This window comes from Monodelphis domestica, chromosome 5 (assembly GCF_027887165.1).
Source record: "Monodelphis domestica isolate mMonDom1 chromosome 5, mMonDom1.pri, whole genome shotgun sequence".
Classification (NCBI taxonomy): domain Eukaryota; kingdom Metazoa; phylum Chordata; class Mammalia; order Didelphimorphia; family Didelphidae; genus Monodelphis; species Monodelphis domestica.
Genome location: NC_077231.1, coordinates 114,454,098 through 114,478,941, shown reverse-complemented (window position 1 = coordinate 114,478,941; position 24,844 = coordinate 114,454,098). Strand labels below are relative to the sequence as shown.

The 24,844-nt window shown below is 38.4% G+C and overlaps 1 protein-coding gene across 1 annotated transcript in view; it reads left to right on the top strand.

The window, feature by feature from the left end:
• The window catches only part of CRACR2A (calcium release activated channel regulator 2A), a 226,554-nt gene that overhangs the window by 141,050 nt on the left and 60,660 nt on the right, over positions 1–24,844 (top strand). The window contains 4 exon segments of the mRNA XM_056799129.1: positions 2,377–2,467; positions 6,140–6,235; positions 16,192–16,379; positions 21,570–21,641. Coding sequence (XP_056655107.1) covers positions 2,377–2,467; positions 6,140–6,235; positions 16,192–16,379; positions 21,570–21,641 — 447 coding nt within the window.

The following is a 24,844-nucleotide window of genomic DNA, read 5'->3' as shown; positions in this document are numbered from 1 at the left end:
GGAGTGATTCTCAAAGTTAGGGGGACTACTTAGGAGGCCATTGTAATAGTGTAGGTGAGAATAGAAAAAGAAAGGAATTGATGCAATCGATTCTGTGGAGGTAGAATATTATATGCATGTGTATGTAATATGTGTGTATATATATATATATATATATTCATATGTAAATAATATATATGGGTATATGGGGTGTTCAGGGAGGGGTAGTATCTCTGGTATGGAGGGCTTGTCGTGCCCTCCTAGGGCAGCTCTCCAGCCTCTGACCCCCACCTGACACCCAGCTCTCACTTGTGACTCCTAGTAGCTGCTAGCATGTGGCAGTGGCCACACCCTGGGGCAACGGCTTCGACAGGTCGGCTAAACCTTGTGAGGGTAGCCATCGGGTCGTCCCTGGTGAACTAGGGCTTTGCTCACCCAGCATGTGAAGACTGTTTCGGCGGAACAGATGGAAGAAACCAACAAGAAGGTTCAACGGCTGAGAGGGCGACGCAGCAAAGCACTGTGGAGTGCTCAGGGCGTGTTGGAGCACAAAAGACAACACGGCTATCCAATGCAGCTGAGGAAGTCTCCAGATGTAACAACTTTTCGTGCCACTGGACCCAGGCTTCCAACGCCGAGAGAGTGGGACTGTCTCTGTGCATTGGCTTTTCCACTTAATTCTCCTTCACACACAAGTGTTTTTGTGCACACTCAATCTACATCACAGATGAAAGCACACAAAGGCAATCGTCATCCTCAGTTACCGAGAGACTACTACAATATGTGTGTATATATATATACACACAGAAACACACACACATATATATGCCAAATGAGAAGCAGCTAACGGTGCGATGGATAAAGTTGAGCCTGGAGTTGAGAAGACTTGAGTTAAAATCTGACCACAAAGACTTATAGCTATATTTCCCTAGACTGGTCATTTAACCCCTTTTCTTGCCTCAGTTTACTCAACTGTAAAATGGGGATAATGATAATACCTACCTTTCAGGGTTGTTATTGAGAATCAAATGAAATAATATTTGTAACAAGTGCTTAGCAGAGTACCTGGCATATTATAGATGCCATATAAATGCTTATTTGCCTTCCCTTTCCCCATCTCTGTAGGAATGATCATTGTATCCATGGCAGCTGATATGATCATCAAGGAGAAAATTCAGAGAAAAAGAAAAACAAGATAACTCAAGACAGAACATTTCTTGGGATATGAGAGATAGGTTATGATGCCTAAAAAGAGAAGTCATAGAAGTAGATTCAGTAGAGGACATATCTGGGAGGCCAGGAAAGGAGAGGTTATGGTCAAGATTGTGGTCAGCAGTGTCAAAAGCTATATAAGATTCAAATAGGATAAAGACTGAGAAAAGGTCATTGAAGTTAGCAGGTAAGAGATGGTTGGTATCCTTGGAGAGAGCAATAGAGTAGCAGGATCATAATCTTGTTAATAAGGCATTGAGGAATGAATGGCTATTGGGGAAGTGAAGGCACAGAGAGTACAAAATTATTTTTAGGAATTTGGAAGTGGAAAGGTATAAAGATAAAAGCTAATACATGGATGAGCAAGATTGAATGAAGTTTATTATTATAGTTTTTAATAATAAAAGAATATTGGGCAGGGCAGGATAGGAGAGGACTGCTGGGAATACAAATATAAGCTAAAGAAAGACAGTCTTTGTCCTCAAAGGGCTTAATTCTAATGGGAGAGAGAGCACATGATAGGAAGTTGAAGGTGAGGGGAGATGAAATGTATTCTGGAGAATCTGGGGCTGAACCGAATTGGAAGTGAACAAGGTTGGCATGCTGGGGAGTAGCATGGGGGATGGCCTTCATTTTCTCAATAAAGTTGGCAATCTTATATGATGAGTGAGGAAAATGTTGCAGGTGGTTAAAAGGGTTTGAGGAGAGAAGAAGCTATCTTTAAAAATTATAATAGAGAAAGAAAGAATTAAAGTATTACCAAGAATCAATGAGTGCCCAGGACACATTAGATAATATGAAATTATATTATGTGTCCATGCAAATTGCCAGTGTTTAATAGATATTTATTGCCTTGACTATAATTATTCAATAATAGCCTATTTTCATTGGTAGAGGGAGTTGTATCACTGGAAATTCCTAGAACTGATGAAATCACAGGACAGAGCTCTCCCCTCAAAAAAAAAAGTCTTATTGCATCTAATTTGCATCACTATATAATATGTGCCTTTTTTGTTGATTTAGAATTGAGCTTCCCCCTTGGCTGAAACAAAACTCCTATATTCACCAATTACACTGCTTGCTTCTAAATCAGTTATGTCTCCCAAATCACATATGTTATATATGTAAAGTGGCAGTAACCTCAGTATAGATTTAGTCAAAACCCTCTTTTTACCATCTGTTTAGGAAAATTGCCACATATGATGAAGAAGTTCAGAATCTGTATGAGGAAATGGAGCAACAGATAAAAAATGAGAAGGAACAGTTTCTACTAAAGGTGAGTAGCTGGACCTGGAAGACCAAACTGATGATTTAAAAAGTTTATTCTCCCTTAAAAATTGTCAATGAATGAAACATTTCTTAAATGCCTATTATAATCCAGGCACTAGAAATACAAATGCAAAAAAAAAAATCAAACCATTCTTGTCCTCAGAGAGAGTCTTGTCTATAACATTTGCAAATATGAGTAAATATAAAAATATACAAAGAAAATCTGGGGAGGGGGACACAAGCAGTGATGGAGATCAGGAAAAGCCTCATGTCTGAGATGATTCTTGAACTGATGTTATAGAAACTCACCCTGATTCTCCATGAGTAAAAATGACATCCTTTTATAGCTCTTTAAAACTTTTGAAACAAAACATTATAGAAGTGTATAGATTATTTGGCTGTTTGTTTTGTTTTATAGTTTTTTTTCCTAAATGAATGAAGAAATTGAAACTCAAAAACATAAAGAACTTGCCCATGGTTATTTAGGTAGTAAGTGGTCAGTCCAGAATTTGAACCCTTATCTCCTAACTTTAGTTTCAGCACTCTTACTATTATTCAACATTGTCTCTTATTTGCTTAGGTTCTAAGAATTGAACCTGGAAAGATTATTAGAAACCATCAAATCCAATCTAATCTTTTGCAACTGAGGACATTAATTCAGGGATTTGTTTAGTCATTCCAATCGTGGTTTTCTTGGTAAGGATCCTGAAGTGATTTGCCATTTCCTTCTCCAGCTCATTTTACAGATGAGACAACTGGGGTAAACAAGGTCCCTTTGCCGAGGGTCATACAGTTAGTAAGTGTCTGAAGCCAGGTTTAAACTCAGATTTTCCTTATTCCAGACCTGAACTCTATCCACTGTGCCACCTGGCTACTCTTAATTCAAGAATTCTTTTGTTTAAACTTCTCCTCTGACCCTTACTGTGTGACAAATTACCTAAACTCTCTCAATGTCAGTTTCTTTATCTATGAAACGAGGGTAATAATGCTTTATATTCTTAAGCTACTTTAGGTTCAAATTCTTTATTGCATGCAGTCACTTTGTAAACTTTAAAGGACTTTATAAATATCTGCTGCTATTATAGCTGTTGTTATTATCATGTTTTGCCATGAGGGCAAGAGAGAAGCCCATGGTACGTATGAGCGGGTAGCAAATCAGTATCAATGTGAGAACTTCAAAGAAGAATATGAGTAAATTGTATCAGGGAAATTAGGATTAGAAAAGATAGGGTGGTCACATGGTAAGAGATTACAGCTGGATGGCTGGAATGCTTTTGATGTCAGGAGAAGGCAAGTCAGACTTCCACCATATTGAGTGGAGGGACTCCTTTAGTGACTTTAGGGGAGAGCATGGACAAGCACAGGATGGGCAGATGTCAGTGAGCGGTTAATTGTATTATTGGATAAATTGGATAAAATTAATGATGCTGAATTAATGATCTGTTGGACTTTTTGGACTTTTTGATTATGACTATTATAGTAGCGCTTATATAATATCATAGATAATGAGTGCATGAGTGCTGGAGTTATTATTATTATTATTATATAATAAGACCTAGAGTTGGAATTTAAGCCCAGGTATTCTGATTCCAAATTATTATCTAAAAAAGGCCCTTTTCCTTACATCATACTTCCTGTAACTACACCCAGAAACGTAAATCTCCATGAGAAAAGACTAGTCATAGCCAACAGCTGTAGACCCAATGAAGGCATGTCAGTGTTGCTGCACTGTTCTCTACTCCTCACCCACCCCCAGACTCTAAAACACTGCCAGAAAATTCTGTCTGCTCCCAGACCATCAGTTTGGCTGGATGAGTAAGCCATAGTCAAAACCCACGCTCTCATGCCTGTCAGACACTGCAGAGCGATCTTCTGGGACCAGCAATTGTTACTGGCAAACTCCATGCTACTTCTTTTATCCCATTGGGTTTAACCTACTAGGTGACCAGAGTTTGTTGGGTTATTGCCCAACTATCTTCTTGGTCAAACAAAGTCCCTCGTGAATAAAGACTTAACACTGACAGCAAACTTCAAGGAGTAAAGGAGATTGGAGAAAAAAATTAAAGAACAAATGAATGTAATTTAAGATAATTAGAACCTGACAGTACTCACTCCCAACTCCCTCTTTTCCTCCCTCAACTTCCTTTTTAACACAATATCTGTGAAACTGACTGGATTGAATGGTTATGCTTTTTAACAAAAGCAGAGATGACTGATACATAATCTGTAGCACCACTAAAAAGCATGCATAGTTTTTGAGGCAAGGGGAAGAGTAGGAGTGAGGATGGTGATAAAGATGAGAGATAGGGGGTGGAGTGGGTAAGGGCACCATATTTTGTTGCTAACTTCCAAATTCCTGTAGTATTCCAATTTTTTTTCCTCCTTTAACCAAAGGGTTATTTTCCAGGAAGAAGTGGGAGAAGACAAGAGGAAAAGGAACCTTTATTTTTTTAAGTAGCATGGGAGTTTGGTGTAGGGAGAGTAGAAAGAAGAAAAGAAATGGTTTCATGGAATTTGTGGTTCAGCCACAGTCCTACCAGGGAAAATGAAGAAAAATTCATGTACTCTCATAAGAAATCTTAGCAAGGAAACACCAAACAATTACATTGGCCTAAAAGGTTGGGGTGGGTTGGGGAGAGGAAGGAAGAGCTCATTAGTGGCTACTTCTGGAATGATCCTTCTGGGTTCAAATTCATTGTTTTTTTAGAACACTGTTAGGTCTGTTATCTCTGTCTTGATTTCTGGAAATACATCAACAAGCTGGGACGTGCCCAGGAGAGGATAAATAGATTGACTAGGGGCTTCTCAGTCTGCCCATGAGAATCAGTTAAAGGAAATGGGTATGTTTAGCCTGGAGATGAGAAGACTTCCAGGATATGATAACTGTCTTTGAGTATTTGAAGGACTGTCATTTAGAACAAAACTTTGAGTTGTTCTTTTTGTCCCCAGAGTGCAAAATGAGTAGCAATCAGTAAAAATTGTAAAGGACAGATTTAGGTTCGATGTCAATTCATTTCAATTGCATAAACATCAAGTGTTCACTCTATCTATCCAAAGCATTGTGCTAAGGCCACAGACAAAAACAGAATAGTCTCTGTTTCTAAAGAAAGCCATGTATAGAATGAGATTCACAGAGAAGATAGAATATCTATTGTTGTTTATTCCTTTTTTCAGTCATGTCCAACTTTTGGTGACCCCTTTTGAGGTTTTCTTGGTAAAGACACTGGAGTGGTTTGCTATTTCCTTCTCCAGCATATTTTACTGATAAGAAAACTGAAACAAATGGGGTTAAGTGATTTGCCCAGGGTTACATGGCTAGTAAGTGTCTGAGGCCATGATTGAACTTAGGTCTTCCTGACTCCAGACCCAGCCATCTTCTGTACCACCTAGCTACTCCTAGGGAAAGGATCTGTGTTCATATCCTTCCTCTGATTCTTCTTATCTGTGAGTAGACCTTAGACAAGTCATTTAAAGCTCCTTGATCCAAGTTTTCTGATTTTTCCAATGAAGGGGTTGGAGTAGATGGCCTCTGAGCATCTTTCCAGCACCAGATATAATTCCTGTGAATAGATGGTTTCTGATGTCCCTTCCAACTCCAGCTAATAAGCTTTGAATCTCAAGACATCTCTTTACTAGGCTGTATCTGGATTTTATTTTTTTTTCTCTTCTGGTTGGACAGGATATGAAGAGATTTCAGTGCCAGAGTCAGGAGCTGGAACAGAAATTGATATCAAAGGAACAGGAGCTGGAGCAACTTGTCCAGAAGCAGAAACGGGTATTTCATTCCGCTGTCTTCAAAATAGTACCTGTATTACATTCCTATACTTCCCTGCCTCTGTTATATTCTCTGGGCCATGCCCTTTGCTTTAAAATTTTTCTGGAAGATTCCATTTAGCTGTCAAAGTAAAAGTCCTTCAAATCACAGACAATCAAGTGAATGCTAACTCTCCAATTCCAGGAGCAGAACTTCGGAAAATTGCTTTAGATTTCCCATGAGGTGATGAGAGGCATTTTCCTATTTTCTCCCATTTACTTTTCTTTTTTTAAATTTAACATCATTAATAAATATGAACAATTTACCACATAAAGGACAGAAGAGGACTGTATATGATCTTATGATTTTCTATACTGTAGTTTTTGTCGTGTATATTAAATTTAATAGATATGACCTTTCTCTAATACAGAGATCCCTCTTTCTATAAAACAATACAGTAGCAGTAGCTAAAATTGTCCTGTTTGTTTGTGTCCCCTTATACTTTTCTTTTTCTTTTTTTTTTGACATTTTAAAAAATATTATTGCTTCTTTTTTTGGCATCCCTGTCACTCTCTATTCCCCCTGACCCACATAAGCCTTTGCATATGAAAATGACTATCGTCAAGCGAAACAAGGCAACATATTGCCCATGTCTGCAATCTCAGGTCTCATTCTATAGCTCTTGTCCATCATTTCTTTGCCGAGAGATGGATATAATTCTTTATCAACAGTTCTTTGAAGCAAAAATTTTTGCATTGAGCTATTCCATAGTCTTTCAGAAAGAGTTGTTTCACTTCACGTTATTGTGGAAAATTGTTCTCTTGTTCACTTTTTATCAATTCATTCATGTCTTCCCAGAATTCTGGGAAGAAATCATCATAGTCATTATTTGTTACAGTAACATTATAGTTACAGAAACATTACACATTTCAACACATTGCATTTTTGTGTCATATCTTATTTGGCACTTCCCTAATTGATGGACATCCATTTTATTTCCAGTTCTTGGTGTCAGGAAAACCTAGAGAGAATAGACTACCCAAGACTATCCAAGAAGAGGACATTGTCAAAGACTACAGGGAGGACGAGAAATATAGGGACTAAGAAAAGACCATATGATTTGGCAATCAGAAGTCCTCCAAGACTGAACTCAAATCTCACCTATTAAAAGACAACTTAAATTATCTCCCCTTTATATCACATGTATCCTTCTATATACATAGTTGTTAGTACATTTTTCCCTCATGAGAATATGAACTTTCTAAGGGCAGAGATCATTTTTCCCCCTTTCTCTGTATCTTTGGTGCTTAACACAGTGCCTGGCAAATAGTGAGCAAAAACTTAAGAACTTGCTGATGATAGTTAATAATGCAAGTGATAGAACTGAGAGCCATGCTTAGAGAGGGAGGTCCTGGGTTCAAATATGGCCTCAGATACTTCTTAGCTGTGTGATCTTTGAAAAGTTACTTAACTGTCATTGCCTAGCCCTTGCCCTTGCATAATATTGATTCTAAAATGGAAAGTAAGGGTTTAAAAAATGTGGTAAAATCTTGGATTCATCCAACCCTTCTTTTTTTTTTTTAAACCCTTACCTTCCGTCTTGGAGTCAATACTGTGTATTGGCTCCAAGGCAGAAGAGTGGTAAGGGCTAGGCAGTGGGGGTCAAGTGACTTGCCCAGGGTCACACAGCTGGGAAGTGTCTGAGCCCAGATTTGAACCTAGGACCTCCCGTCTCTAGGCCTGGCTCTCAATCCACTGAGCTACCCAGCTGCCCCCTCATCCAACCCTTCTTGAAAGCAATTTGAAATATATTCCCAGAACACTAAACTGAGCATAGTCTTTGATTTGGTGATTATACTATCAGGCACATACCCCAAGGAAGTCAAAGATAAAGGGTAAAGACACAAAAATATTCATGGTGGCATATATTGTTGTATCAAAGAACTAAAAACAAAGTCACACTAACTTACCCTAAGCCCCTCATTTGGGGAATGGTTGGACAAATTATGGTATAATCAAATAGGATATTATTGTACCATAAGAAATTATAAAAGATATGTATTTAGAGAAATATGAGAAGACTTATAAGAACTGATTCAGTGCAAAAAGGACAAAATTTAGAGAATAATATATACAATGATTATTAAACTGCAAAGTAAAACTTTGAAGGACTTCAAAGCTATAATTAATGTAATGAACAATCATGACTCCAGAAGAATGACTATGAAGTATGCTTCCCACCTCTTGGAAGAGAAGGGATGGACTAGAGTTGCAGAGTAAGACATACACTCCCAGGCACATCCAATATGTAAATTAATTTTGTTCACCTGTGAGCATTATAAGAAAGAATTTGGGAGCAGGGTTGTAGGAAGATATAAAGAAAGAAGAACAATGTAGCCATGAGTGATGGAAGAAAGAAGAAAAAGAAAGAAAGAAAGAAAGAAAGAAAGAAAGAAAGAAAGAAAGAAAGAAAGAAAGAAAGAAAGAAAGAAAGAAAGAAAGAAAGAAAGAAAGAAAGAAAGAAAGAAAGAAAGAAAGAAAGAAAGAAAGAAAAAAAGAAGGAAATGAGGATCAATGAAACATTAAATATACAGAAGAGAACAGAAAGAAGTTCAGAAGGGGAAACAGAAAAACTGGGAAGTGTTGGTACACTGTGCTAAATTTTACACACACATTTAAACTCAAGCTGTGCATAAAAGAGATTCACAGTTTCTGTTCTTTATTTGTGGGAAATGTTTGTGTTTGTCAATATTGATTAAGTTCATGACATAAAAAGAAAATTCAAAATAAAAGAAGTGTGATATGCCTTCCAAGTATAATCCATGATTCTGAGTTTCAGAAAAAGCAATATATTAAGGCTATTTAAAGAAAAATGTTTTTTAGCTTAAAAAAGAAGTCAGATCAAAGTTTCTAGTGGTGGGTATTTGGTCAAGGAGGTGACTTGGAGAAATTAGCATGATGTATAAAAAAAACCTAGATTTTAGAGACAGAAGAACTGGGTTTGACTCTGAATTCTGTCCCTTACTGTGTATCCTTGACAAACCATGAATAACATATAGAGATTGAATTCTGTGATCATTGATGCATGTTTTGCCTTTGTCATTCTGTTATTCTGTAAGGAGAGTTGTTTATCTCTAGTCAATGAGAGAGCTTTTCAGATGCCAATTTAGGGGTCTAAAAAGAGGCAACAAGATATAGTCAAAAATCCACTGGACTTAGAGGCTAAGGCAGTGCAGTGGATACAGTGTTGGGTTGGACCTGGAATCAAGAAGATTTGAGTTCAAATTCAGACTCATACATTTACTGTATGACCCTTGGGCAAATCACTTAACCTCTATTTGCCTTAATTTCTTCATCTGTAAAAAGGGGATAATAAATGCACTTACCTCCCAGGATTGTCATCAGGATCAAATGAGATAAAATTTGTAAAGTATTTAGTACAGTACCTAGCACATAGTTAAGTGTTATATGGATGCTAGTTATTATATACTTGAAATCAGTTTATGGGCATGCAATCAAGTCCCAACTGTTACTACTATCTGTATGACTGACTCTAAGCAAGTCACAACATCTCTGAGCTTAATTTACATCTATAAAATATAGATGACATATAAATATACATACATATAGATAGATATTATGTTCTTTAATATAAAAGAAAATTTATGTATATACATATAATGGATGTGAATATACACATACACAAAAATATACATGTATACACAAATATATATATGAATATGTACAAAAATAAGTGTATGTATATATATACAAATATATAAGTATATATAACATTTACACATACACAATGGAGGCAGTTAGGTGGTGTCATGTATAGAAGATTAGGCTTGGAATCAGGAAGATCTGAGTTCAAATCAGACACCTAATAGTTGCATGACCCTACGCAAATTACTTAACCTCTATTTTCCTCAGCTCCCCATCAGTGAAAAAAAAAAGGGACACACTGCAGAAGAAAGTAATATCTTTGTAAAAAAAGAAAACCCACCGGACTACAGTCCATGAGGTCACATAAAGTTGGACAACACTGAATGACCAAACAACATATAGATGTGTGTATACCGATATGTGTGTCTTTACATGTAAATATGTATGTAGGTATGTATTGTGTGTGACCTACACCAGAGTTATTCTATGTCCCTTCCTCTTTTTTTCTAAGTGTCTAGGCAGAGGACTAAAAGGGCATCCTCCCTAGACATTTATTAAGCACCTGTTACATAGCTCGATTTAGACATATCTGTAGATATAGCCACAGATATACCAAGATGAGAAACATATGGTACAGAAATTCTCTTTACTGAAAGAGCTAGACCACTCATCTGAAACTTGCCTGAAGCTTCAAGCTGCCAGTTGACTCACCAGTGGCCCCGAAGTAGTAGGTATCAGAGGCAAGTCTGAGACTCGGCTCTTCTTGACTCCACTGCAGCCCCTCAATTCCCTGGGTGTGCTGCCTGTGAAATAGTGCCAGTTCTGGAACTACTTACCTTCCTAGGTTATGGAGAGGAGGCATTTTGAAAATCTTAAAGTGTGATGAAAATACTAATTTTTATTTTTCTTCACAGAAGAAACTTATAGCCAGGAAGTTGTAGAAAGAGCACAAGATTGGGGCAGCTAGGGAGCACAATGGACTCAGTGGACTAGGCTTGGACTCAAGAAGACCTGGGTTAAAATCTGGCCTCAGATATTTCCTAGCTGTGTGACCCTGGGCAAGTCACTTAACCCTGATTGCCTAGCTTTTGACCTTTTGTCTTAGGAAAATAAGGGTTATTAAAAAAAAAAAAGGATTCGATCCAGAGTCAGAAGACTTGTGGCCAAGGACTGCCTTGGCCATCTGCTCATTCTGTGGGCATAGACAAAGCATAAACGAGTCCTTTAACATCTTTGAGCATAGGTTTCTTTATTTGTAAAATGGAGGTAATAATATGTAAAAGGCTGAACTCCCAGAGTTGTTGCAAAGATTAAATGAAATAAAGCATATAAAGTCCTAGGCAAAATACTATTATTATTATTATTTTTTAAGCCCTTACCTTCTGTTTTGGAATCAATACTGTGTATTGGTTCCAAGGCAGAAGAGTGGTGAGGGCTAGGCAAGGGGGGTTAAGTGACTTGCCCAAAGTCTTACAGCTAAGAAATATCTGAAGTCAAATTTGAACCCAGGACCTCTTGTCTCCAAGCCTGGTGCTCTTATCCACCAAGTCACCTAGATGCCCGGTGAGTTGAACTTTAAAAGATGGCTCAGACTTTAGTCTACAAGAAGGAGAAAATGGGGGTTAGCATGAGCAAAGGCACAGATAGAGTGAGAGGTGAGAGGGCTGGGAATGTCCAGGGAAGAAGAATGCTATCCAACTGTATAATCTGCCTTGTCTGCAGTTGGAAACATCTCTGCTGTGGACAGACCCAGACACAATCTGTCAGTACTTCAGTTTGAATGGTAGGAAGCTATTTTTAGTGGGACCATCAAATCCCCTTGGAAAGCCCTGCCTGTGCGGGAGCCGACTGGTGTTTGGAACTCTCTGGGATTGTGCCACACCAGCTAGTGTGTGTCCAGATAGGGGCAGAGGGGACCCAGATTATAAAGCTGATGGGCAGGGGACTGAGGGCTTTCTTTGTTTCCCAAGCACTTAAAATAATGCCTGGCATATGGTTCACACTTAATAATGCTTTCTCTTAAAAAAAAAACACGTATCTTCTGTTGTAATAGTCAATATTGAATATTGGTTCCAAGGCAAAAGAGTGGTAAGGGCTATGCAGCTAGGGTTCAGAGACTTGCCCAGTCACACAGTGAGGAAATGTCCACCTAGTTGTCCTCTAAAGTGCTTATTGAATAATTGGCTAAAAGATGATATGATCATACCTTTAGAACTAGAAAAGGATAGTCATTTCTAACCCTCTTCATTTTAAAGGTGGGGAAACTGAGACCCAGAAAGGTCAGGGGAGTTCCCAAGGTCACACAGTAGCAGAGTAAGGCTTTGGGTTCAGTGCCTGCATTTCCAAATATGGGGACTTTCCCATACATTTGGCTATAGTGGGGTGGTTTGAGTATTTTTCTGCTTTCAAGCTCCTATTTCATGCACTGCTACCACAATGGCCATTTCATTTTTATCTTTGTGTTCCTGGCACAAAACCCAGTACCTGGCATGTATTGTTGTTGTTGAGTCATGTTTGATCCTTTGTGACCCCATTTGGATTTTTCCTGTCAAAGATACTGGAGTGGCTTGCCATTTCCTTCTCCAGCTCATTTTACAGATGAGGAAACTGAGGCACACAGGGTTACGTGACTTGTCACCTAGTTAATAAATGTCTGAGGACAGATTTGAGATGAGTCTTTCTGACTCCAGGTCTGGCACCCAGCTGCCCAGTTGGAATGTAGCAGGGGCTTACATAATGCCTATTCACAAATGTATACGCAATGTTCTATTCCTCACTGTTCTCTATTAGTGGAAATAGTGGAAGGGAAGACCATGGACAGAAAAAAATATAAAAAAATATGTAATTCATTTCAGGGAAGTAGAGCTGTAACCACCAAGGCACTTGGGACTGACTTCATGGAAAGAGATGGCTCTTGAGCAGTTAAAAATAAATTTCATGGGGGGGCATATAGGTGACTCAGTGGATTGAGAGCCAAGGCTAGAGACAGGGTTCAAATGTGGCTGCAGACCCTTCCTAGTCTGTGACCCTGGGCAAGTCACCTAACCCCCATTGCCTAGCCCTTCTGCCTTGGAACCAATACACAGTATTGACTCTAAGATAGAAGATAAGAGGTATTAAAATGTATGAATAAATAAAAGGTAAATTCTTTTACCCAGAAAGGAAGAAGTTGGGAAAGCAGGTTTGTGAGCATAATTAATTTAAGCCAGCATTATCATAGATCAGCAGTCTTCTGAGCTCCCAGTTTGGTCAAAAACTCCTGCCTGGTACACAGAGCTTCTTTTAAGGTGGAAAAGAGGAACTTACAGAGAGGATTTACAACAGCTCTTCTAGACCTAAATAACAGAGAAGATGCAGGTTTGGGGGGTGATTCTTGCCTCAGTTTTTCCACTATTGACAACTTTCAGGCAATGGGCATATCAGGAGGACTTTGTGGTTTAAGAAGCTTGATGCCATCCATACGAGGTTGGTTATTGAATAATGCTTACTGCAGGGGTTCAAGCCACTGATGCTGCTGAAAAAGACACGTTTCCCGTTAGCAGTCAGCTAACAGAAAGGAGATTTAAAACCTCTGATTTCTAACTTAACATAATATCTATTCCTATTCCCACAAAGACATTTCTTACTTTCATTTATCCACTATTAAATGATTCATTCGGTACTGAATTTATAGGTAATTGAGTCCTAAAGCAAGTATTTATATTACTTAGTTGCTAGGCTTGGCCAATAGCTAGGACTGACTTTTACTAAATGAATCATGGAAGTAATCAGTATTAATTATTCCTAAAGTTTTATCTGTTTAATTGCAGAACTTTGAAGGAAACTAGGGATTCCAAGGGAAGGAGGCAGAACATTCCAGGGACTTGGGACTGTTGCCTTAAAGACCCTGAGTCAGGAGATGGAGTGTTGTGTACTGAACAGCCCGTAGACAACCCTGTCTGCTAGGTGGAGTGCAGAAAGGAGACTATTATGTCTAAAACTGGGCAGGGAGGCCAGAGCCAAATTGTGAAGGGCTTTAAAAGTCAAGCTGAACTGTTTGTACTTTCTCCTAGAGATAAGAGTGAGTCATTGCAGCTTCTTGAGCAATGGAGTGACATTGTGAGAACTGTGCTTTAGGAATATCAATTTGGCAGCTGTGTGGAGGATAAATTGGAGAAGGAAGAGACTGAAGGCAGGGGAGCCAATTGGGAGGCAACTGCAGCAGTCCAGGTGGCAGATAACGAGGACCAGGACTTGGGTGGTTATGGTGTACGTGGAGAAAAAGAGGGAGATATTGTCCAAGCTGAAACAACATGACTTGGCAATTGTTTGGAAATGAGGGATAAGGGAGAGGAAAAGTCAAGTTTTAATAAATGCTTGTGGAAAGGGTAATTTGCTCATTTTAGTGGACTGGGGATATCTCCTTTTTCCTCTCCTCTTTATCCCGATTACCCATGAAGTTTTTGCCAATTAGATTTATCTATTAAATGAATGATGGCAATGCTATTTAATTACTAAATGCTTGCCTAATTACCCAAGAGCCCCTGAGGAATCTTCCAGAACTTGTTGTTATTCTCATCCTTCTCTGTCTTCCACCAGCTGCATTAATTAGAACAGTTGTGTGTGTGTGTGTGTGTGTGTGTGTGTGTGTGTGTGTGTGTGTGTGTGTGTGTGTGTGTGTAATATATTTCTAATGGGACAATTCTTTGTCTAGTGAAAGAGTTGAAATTATACAGATTGTCTGCTGCTGCAGAGAAGTTGGAGGATCCCATTTCTATGGTGTCTTACTGTTTACAAAGTCCTTTTCCTGCTCAATAAAGGATGTAGAAAAAGGGATAAGGGAACTACTTTACACTGCATTTTCTACATTGGAAAATGAGGTGATTTGAATGAGTGAATACAGCAAGTGCTGGGAATATTAAGAGAAAAGTAACAGTTCTTGTTTTCAAAGAGCTTACGCTCCCGTGGAGATCACCCAGATGGAAGGTTTCAGCCATTGGTCACCCAAACTGGAAAATGACAGATCTAGGAGTTGAACTCAGGAGAGTGGGGCATAGTGAAAAGTAAAGAATAGTTTCTAGAGTCAGAAGGCCTCAGTGTGACTTCTAGTTCTAGCTGTGTGATTCTGGGAAAATCACTTAACTTTTTTTCATCCTTGATTTCCTCAATTGTAAAATAAGAGTAACAGTAGTTGTTCAACATCATGGAGTGGCTGTTGGAAAAACTTCAAGTATTACATAAATGTCAGTTTCTGTTATTATTGTTATCCAAGTTCATTGTGTTTTCCTCTCAACCCTGGTAAGTGTTTTCAGGATGAAGAAAAAAGATCATAGAATTTAGAGATAGAGACCTAGACTAACTTCATTTGATGGACAAGGAATAGGAAAGCCAGAAAGCAAAAACTGACTTGCCCCAGAACCCACAGGTAGGGTGATAGAAAGCTGGAAGAGATTTCAAAACTCCTAGACCAATTCCTCCTTTTATAGAAGTGGAAACTGAGTCCCAGAGAGATCAAGTGATTTGCTCAAGGTCAGACACTGAATTGTTAGGGTTAGGGTTAGGGTTTAGGGTTAGGGTTAGGGTTTAGGGTTAGGGTTAGGGTTAGGGTTAGGATTAGGGTTTAGGGTTAGGATTAGGGTTTAGGGTTAGGGTTAGGGTTATGAATTTAGGGTTGGTTAGGGTTAGGGTTAGGGTTCACATACTTAAGGAGGACAGTTTTGTGAAGACTGACTCCTAATTGTTCTCTGCCTCAGTCCTACCTGACTGAAGTTAGACCCTAGGAAGAATATCCTTTTATGATTATCTGATAGAGAATGCCCTTTCCTGGATATTTGATCTGTCTGAGCTGATCTATTAAGGTCTTTTCTAGATGTGAGAGAATAGCTAAAAGGATCTATTTCTTACATGAAAATGTGGATGTGAAATAGGGAATAGAATAATCCTGAAAGTTACAGAGATAAGGAAGGGAGGTCAAGGTCTTGGACTTCTAAGGGGGTATATAGGATATTAAGGAAGGACTAGAACCTCCAGAGTGAGGATTAGTGTTCTGTGGACTGTAGCACTACCTTGCTTCATGGGGAGGACCAGCACCTCTGATTGAGGGCTTGCTGAGCCCTTTATCCAGGGCTGCTCATTCATCTTTGGGGTCTGTCTTTCACCTTATACTCCTGTGGCTCCAAGAAGCTTGAGCCTGAACATCACTTCATAGCCTGGTAGAACCAAGAGAATAACAAGGGGAGAGGGAGAGACCTGAGAATGTCCTTCTGTTCTGGGGGGCTGATAATGTCTGTTTGACTCATCTTTTTCTCCTCCCCTGTGTTATACCTTTCCAGCTGGAAGGTCAGTGCATGGCCCTCAACAACGACAAGCATGAAACCAAAGCAGAGAACACTAAACTTAAGCTCACCAACCAGGAGCTGGCCAAAGAACTGGAGAGGACCTCAAGTGAGCTCCAACATGCCCAGCTGCAGCTAGAGAGCCTTCAGAAAGAGGCCTGCAAGCTGCAAGAGGAGAAGGAGATGTGAGTGGTAAACTGTGTGATTAAATTTCACATGCCAGACCTAACCTTCATCTCTCCTCCTGTCAGAAGTTACCCATCTTGGGGGCAGCTAGGATGTTCACTGGATTGAGAGCCAGGATTAGAGATGAGAGGTCCCTGGGTTCAAATCTGACCTCAGAAACTTCCTAGCTGTATGACTGGGTGAATCACTTGACCCCCATTGCCTAGCCCTTACTGTTCTTCTGACTTTGAACCAATACACAGTATTGACTCCAAGATGGAAGGTAAGATTTAAAAAGAAAAGAATGTTACCCATCTTGAGTCTTGTGGAATTTAGGCTCTTCTTTTTTCCTTCTAAAATTACAACTCATTTTCTGATCAAAAAATTGATCTAGTGTTGATGGCTATTCATGAATTAATCTTTTAATTTATTTTTTTAATGTCTATATGTCTTGGAGACATAAAGTCCTAGCTAAGGGTGTGCTGGAGTTCAATCCCATTGTTAAATTCAAAGTGACAGCTGATTGTTAAATTCATTGCAAGCATTTATAACTCAGTAATCAGCAAACACCACCAGTCAGGGCTTGATTTATTGTTTTGTTGATTATCTATACTTAGTTATAAATTATAACATATATATATATGCTATAACTTATAGTTATAAGGGAGTTAAAAGAAAACACTAATAATGCTGATTACACTTAGAGGTATACCCTGTAGCCATTGGTAAACCTTTACCAGCTTACTGCTGGTCAAGACAGATTGAAATGATGGAAAGAGATTGAAATGAGAGTCAGAAGATGGGAAATCTAGTCCCAACTTTGCGGAGTTCTTATCATGAAAGCTTAGACTAGGAAAGCAGGCAGTTGCCCTTCCTTGAAAGAGGAAGTATTGGGTAGTAAAGTGTTCATTGGACTGACTGATCTTCTAGTACTGGATCTGCTGTAAAGTGGCTGTATGACTTCAGACAAATTATTTGACCTTCTTGGGCCTCAGTGCCCTCATCTACAAAATGCGCGGGTTGTAAGATGTTCCTTCCAGTTCTACATTCTCTGGTTCTAAATCTTATTTCCCAAAGAGTCCTCTCCAATACTCCACTCACCTGCAGCTTAACTTTCTCCAGGACATTGTCAATGAGTACCTGGGAAGCCTCTGAAGCTTTTTAACAGAGGAATAAAAGGGTCAGACCCATGCCTTGGTGACTGCATAGACAGTGGTTCACAGAAGGAAGAGACTGAATGCAAAGATTAGTTGGTCACTATTAGAATGGTGTAGGCAAGAAATAATGGAGGTCTTAATGAGGATGATGGCAGTATGATTGGAGAGGAGGAGAGGGGAGTGAGACATATATTATTTCTTTATTCTTTTGTAAATTCATCAGGTAGGAGACTATATCTTATTCCATCTTTATTGTTCTCTTGGTGCTTTTCCCATGGTAGTTTAATGTTTGTTGAATTAAAATGAATGGGAAAAAAGGTGATTTAGATTTAAAAAAAAACACTGGACCTGGAAGAAAGGAAGACCTGAATTTCAATCTAGGCTTTGCCACTAATACACTCCATTGGACAGTTTCACTTTCTCAGACCTCAGCTTTCTTATCTGTGGAAAGTGCACAAGAGATTTGATAAGCTCAAAGGTCTTTCCTAGTTCTAATATTTTGTGGAAGGTAGTGTAGGTACTCAATGAGTCCAACTTGGCATCAGCACTCATTCACTTAAAATCAGGAAAAAATACAGACAGAAGAGTAAACCCCAGAACTGCCATCAGACTCCTTCAGGACGTTTCATAGTGACAAGGATGAAAGATAGGATAAGGTAACCTTCTCCCAGATTGTCATGGGAAATCTCAGAGCTACAGGATGCCACCTGGAGGCTCAAAGCAAGATAGGACTAGGGGTGGTCTCTTCTTTAAAGGTTCCTTGAGTCATCTGTTCTTCTTGATTAGTGATTAACAAGGGGATCATCTCAAAGTGATAAACCCACTCTGCACTAATTGTGCATGTGGCCAGCCAGAAGCAGAAAAATGGCTCTCTGTACAAGTCCTGACCACAAGTGGCACTTGGAATGCAAACACAATAGGACAACGAGGACTGTGTCCTCAAACACAATAGAAAAAGAATCTAATGAAAATAGGCCATAGAATCGTGAAATTTCAGATTTGGAAGGGGCCTCTGGACCCATCTAATCCAACTCAGATCCCAAAAAGTAGCCTTTGTACAAAATACCCAATTACTCAGGAGATAGAGCACCAGGTTTGGAGTTAAGAAGAATTGAGTTCAAATCCATCCTCTGACAGGTGGCTGTGTGACCTTTGGCCAGTCACTTAGCCTCTGTTTGCCTCAGTTTCCTCATCTGTTAAATAGGGATAATAATACCACCTACCTCCCAGGATTGTTGTGAGGATCAACTTATATAAAATCTGTCAAATACTTAGTTTTTCTTTATTTCATCTCTTCAGCTGTTGGCTTGGTGCCATGCTCAATGGGCCATAGAATTTTGGGTAATGTGATAATGAGGCAGTGGGCAGGTGCACAGACAGACTTTTTTGAGGGAGCCCAGGCTTAAGGTTTCTGCAGAGCTTTTTTCCCCCCATTCTATTTCTAGTCATCTAGGCAGAACCTAGATGGAGAAAAGAGGTTCAGGAGGGGTGAAGTAGAGTTGGGAAAAAGTCAGAAGTGGCTAGAGAGCCAGGCTTGGAGGAAGAAGGTCCTAGTTTCAAATCTGACCTCAGAAACTTCCTAGCTGTGCCATCCTAGACAAATAACTTAACCTCCATTGCCTAGCACTTACCACTCTTCTGCCTTTGAACTGATATTTAGTGTTGATTCTTAGAAAGAAGATATGAATTTTTAAAAGAGGGAGGAGCAGGAGAAACAGGAAGAGGAGGAAAGGTAAAGGGAGAAAGTAGAGTTGGAGCAGCCTACCTGAGCACAGTACAAATTAAAGCAGAATCCTCAGATGGGCAGGTATTTAGGGACCCAGCATAGATAATGGAAAATACATTGCTTTCTCCTCAAGTCGAAATTAAAAATCATTGGTAATAAAACGTTTGGAATTTCTAGCTCTGCAGGATACAGGGAAGTTTTGTTACATAATTAGGATTGTATGAGGTGAGCCAGAATTTGATTTGTTTGCTGTTGTTTCATATCAACTCTATAATTATTACATAATTATAGAGGGGAATTCTAGAGGGATTATGGGAGGTGGGGAGGAAAGAGCCTCATTCCACATAGACCTCCAAAGGAATCAAGTTATTATCAGCTTGGCAGGAAATCTCCAGTACTGCTGCTTCTGCTTCCAGGGATCTCTCACCTTCCCATTATTTTCTCTCTCAGCCACTGTGCACTTACTTACTAGTGGTCTATTGTTGGCCTTCCTACAAAGATGGACCATCAGCACTACCTAGGTGGGGATTGTTCTATTCTTTATTTATATGGATGAATGAAATGAATGAATGAAAAAGCATGTATTAAGTCATTCACAATGTACAAAACTCTAGGGATACAAGTAGAAAACAGACCCAACTCCCAAGGAGCTCTCTTTCAAAGAGACAATACACAGAGAAGGGGCTTCAGGTGCTGGTCAGATGGTTCCAAGTCCCAGGGTCTCAGGGTATAGAGACAAGCAGAGGATAATGCATCTTCTTTAATGCCATCTCCACTGATAAAATTATGTCAGTTTCTGATCTTGAACCATTGACAGTGGCAAGCATTTTGGTGGCCCGACCTTTGTTTTCTACAGTTTCAGTAGCTTTATTAGCTGTGGCTGCAGTGTCCACAGAAGCAGTTGCCAGCACACATCTCCATACCTCCCAGGCACATGCAGTAACTATATGAATTCAGTTATAAAACACTTTATGGTAATAAAGGCTGACCTAAATGAGTGAGAAAATATTAATTGTCCATAGGTAGGCCAAGTCAAAATAATAAAAATTATGCTACCTAAATTAATTTCTTGTTCATTGTTATACCAACTATCAAAAGATTACTTGGCAGAACTAGAAAAAAATGCAGAATTCACATGGAAGAACAAAAGGTCAAGAATCTCAAAGGAAGTAATAAAAAAAGTAGGAAGGAAAAGGACCTATCAGTACCAGATCTCAAAAATATACTACAAAAGAGTGATCATTAAATGGTTTGTGGCTGGTTAAAAAATAGAGGTTGATTAGTGAAATAGATTAGGAACAAAATATTCAAAAGCAAGTGAACACAGTAACCTAATGTTCTTTAAAACCAAAGATCTCAGTGACTGGCATAAAGGCTCACGATTGAACAAGAAGTACTGAGATAACTGGAAAGAGAGTACAGTAGAATTTAGGTTTAGATAAACAGCTCACATATATTGAGAAAAGTTCCAAATGGATAAATGACTTTGATATTAAAGGTCACATCATAAGCAGATTAGAGGAGCAATGAAAAAATGTGGATTGGGCAAAGGTTTCTTTATTCATGACCAAACAAGAGATTGAGAGGATTACAAACATAAAATGGACAATTTTGATTTCATAAAATAAATAAGTTTTTGATAGTACAAATGAAGCTAAGATTATAAGGGGAAAACAGTTAACTAGGGAAAAATTTTGTAACAAAGATTTTTAAAGAAAGAAAAAAATCAGCCAAATCAATCAACATATCTGACAGGATATTGATTAAAATTTATACTTCCCCACCTCCGTATTGAGTAAAAGATGAAAGAGGCATTTTCTCCATTCAAACCTGGGACCAAGATTAAAAAGCACTTTTTAACTGTCTTCTATGTGCCAAACACTATGCCAGCTTCTGGGGGTACAAAGGCAAATATTGAAAGATTCCTTAGTGGAGGGTCACAGAGGCTCTTCACCACCATCAACCCCAAATTCTTTTGTGAGATATTTTACTCTTCCCAACTAATGGAACTCTTGAGGAAAAGGAGATAAGATTAGGGATTGAGGTGCATGCCTTTAGTCCCTAAAAAACATTAAGCAACCCCATCAGATAAGAGCCCAGTTCACTTTGGAACTTAGAAACAAAGATAAATTCAACAATCTCCTAAATGGTTTTAGAGCATCTCTGGTTCAAATCCCATGCATCCTCTATCATGTGGCATTATCTATTGTCTTGACACTTTTTCCCATTAGGAAGGGCTTCATATGTAAGTCTGACTTCTTCATCCTGCCCACTACCTTCACTTTGCCTATTGTGGCTAATAAAGTCTGTGGTTTCATATTTCCCAGGGAAGTATACCGTGTGACAGAAAGTTTACAGAGGGAAAAGTCAGGACTTTTGAAGCAACTGGATTTCCTGAGGTAAGTCCATAGGTTGTATTCACAAGATTGAATTCTAGATAAATCAACTTGAAAGTACCTTTTCAAAGTGAATTCCCTGTAAATCACAGAATCATAGCAATGTTTTTTCTCTTATTTTATTTTTTCTCAATTACATTAAAAAATTAAATAAGTATAATATTGCTGGTTTTGTGAATAGTGTTCTCCTGGTTTTGCTCATTTCATTTTGCATCAGTTCATGTAAGTCTTCCCAGTTTCTTCTGAAAACATCCTACTGATCATTTCTTACAGCACAATACTGTTCCATCATAATCCTCTATCACAATTTGTTTAACCATTCCACAAATGATGGGCAAGAACCATAGTATATTAAAGATCAATGTTTCCTAGCTCATGTTCTGTATGTCAGTATAGGCAGAATATGATGAAAGGGTTCTGACTTGTTTGACCCATTTTCTATGCACAAACAGAATCCCTCTTCAAAATTCACTATCATTGGAGTTTATGTTCTCATTAACTTATCTCTTACTGGTCTTTAAAAAAAAAAGCAAATCCTTACCTCCTGTCTTAGAATCAACACTAGGCAGAAGAGCACTAAAGGCTAGGTGATTGGGGTTAGTGATTGCCCAGAGTCACATAGATAGGAAGTGTCTGAGTCCAAATTTGAACTCAGAACCTCCTCTCTCATTTGCAGCCACCTAGCTTCCTCTCTTACTGATCCTTTTAGACCTTCTTCTATCCCAATTTATTATTCTCTTGGGTTTAATATTTTTTTTCTCTAAACTTTTTTTTGTGTAAATTCAACCCTCATTTGTTTAGTTCAGATGTAAGATTCATGTGATGTCCATTCTCCCTATACCCACCTCTCTGTTTGTAGTCTTTACTTAGTACACCCTAATTTCAGTATGTTCCTTTTCCTTCTTTCTCTGTGGCCTCATATATTCACTTTTATCTCTCTTTTCTTTAGTCCATTACAGAAGAACAAAACTACCCTAGATCCTCTGTTTGTCTTATTTAACTCCTATATGATCCTCGATGGGCAACTAGGTGGCACAGTGAAAGAATGCCAGGTCCAGAGTCAGGAATATATCATCTCTATCATCTCCCTGTATTCAGACACTTCATAGTTGTGTGACCCTGGGTAAATCACTTAACTGTATTTGCTCAAATTTAAAATAAACTGGAGAAGGGAATGGCAAACCACTAGTTTCTTTGCCAAGAAAATCTCAAATGGAGTCACAAAGAGTTGAACACAACTGAAAAGACTAAAGAAGAAATGACACTTGATAGCATTGGGATTCTGAAGGACATTTGTTTCTTTTTGTCCCATTAGAACAAAAGAACCTCATTATCATGTAACTACTACCCAATCCTAATATTTTTGTAAGGAATGCTGACATTATTCTATTAAATAGTATTACTTATTATTTTATATTCTATATTCTTATTCTATTAAAACTCTATTTTCCCCTTGTAGGATTATACACAGTTTTGCAATGCAAATTATTCGTCCCTATAAGTTTTTATATTTTTCCCTTTGCAATATCATATTCTAATATCATATCTGTAAAATTTTATGAGATTCTGATTATGGTTTCTTGGAGTTTGAACTTTATTCTTTATAGCTGCTTGTAGTCATTTTTCTTTGACCTGGAAGTTCTAGATTTTACTGTGACAGTGTTTGGAAACTTTCATTTTGGATTTTTCTTCAGGAGGTGTCTAGTGGAGTTTTTCTATTTTCCCCTTCAAAGTGATTCTAATATAACTGGACAATTTTCATTCATGACTTCTTGAAATATGGTATCAGGTACTTCTTTTGGACCATGAATTATATTATCTCTATTTGATTGGTTTTCTAGGTCAGTTGTTTTTCATAGATAATACTTTATATTGTCTTCTATTTTTTTTCCAGTATTGGTTTTGTTTAATATTTACTACTTTCTCATGGTATTACTGATTTCTGATTCATATATTCTAATTTTCAAGAGCTCTGTTTCCTTGGTGAGGCTTACCAGCTTTTCTTCTAAGTTATTATTCTTCCTTCTAAGTCTTTCCTTCTATTTAGAATTCTTACTACATTTGTCCAAAGATGCTATCATCACCCTTTTCACCAAAGCATCCTTTTCTCTGATGCTCTGCATTTAAGTATTATGATGTCATTTGTAATTTTCTTTCTAAATGACTCTTGGCTTATTATATTTCTTTTTTTTCCTTTTAAATATTATTTTATTAGGTCATTTTCAAACATTATTCATTGGAAACAAAGATCATTTTTTCCTCCTCCCCCCCACCTCCCCTCCCATAGCCAGCGCATGATTCTTCTGGGTATCACATGTGTCCTTGATCTGAACCCATTTCCATGTTGTTGGTATTTGCATTAGAGTGTTCATTTAGAGTCTCTCCTCAATCATATCCCCTCAACCCCTGTAGTCAAGCAGTTGCCTTTCCTCATTGTTTTTACTCCCACCATTTGTCCTCTGCTTGTGGGTAGTGTTTTTTCTACTAGATCCCTGCAAATTGTTCAGGGATATTGCATTGACACTAATGGAGAAATCCACTACGTTCAATTGAACTACAGTGTATCAATCTCTGTGTACAATGTTCTCCTGGTTCTGTTCCTTTCACTCTGCATCACTTCCTGGAGATTGTTCCAGTTCCCATGGAATTTCTCCATTTTACTATTCCTTTTAGCACAATAGTATTCCATCACCAACATATACCACAATTTGTTCAGCCATTCTCCAATTGAAGGACATCCCCTCATTTTCCAATTTTTGGCCACCACAAAGAGTGCAGCTATGAATATTCTTGTTCAAGTTTTTATCCTTATTCTCTCTTTGGGGTACAAATGAAGCAGTGCTATGGCTGGATCAAAGGGCAGACAGTCTTTTATTACCCTTTGGGCATAGTTCCAAATTGCCCTCCAGAATGGTTGGATCAATTCACACCTCCACCAGAAATGAATTAGTGTCCCTACTTTGCTGCATCCCCTCCAGCATTCATTACTTTCCTTTGCTGTCATGTTAGCCAATCTGCTAGGTGTGAGGTGATACCTCAGAGTTGTTTTGATTTGCATTTCTCTGATTATTAGAGATTTAGAACACTTTTTCATGTGCTCATTAATAGTTTTGATTTCTTTATCTGAAAATTGCCTATTCATGTCCCTTGCCCATTTATCAATTGGAGAATGGCTTGATTTTTTTGTACAATTGATTTAGCTCTTT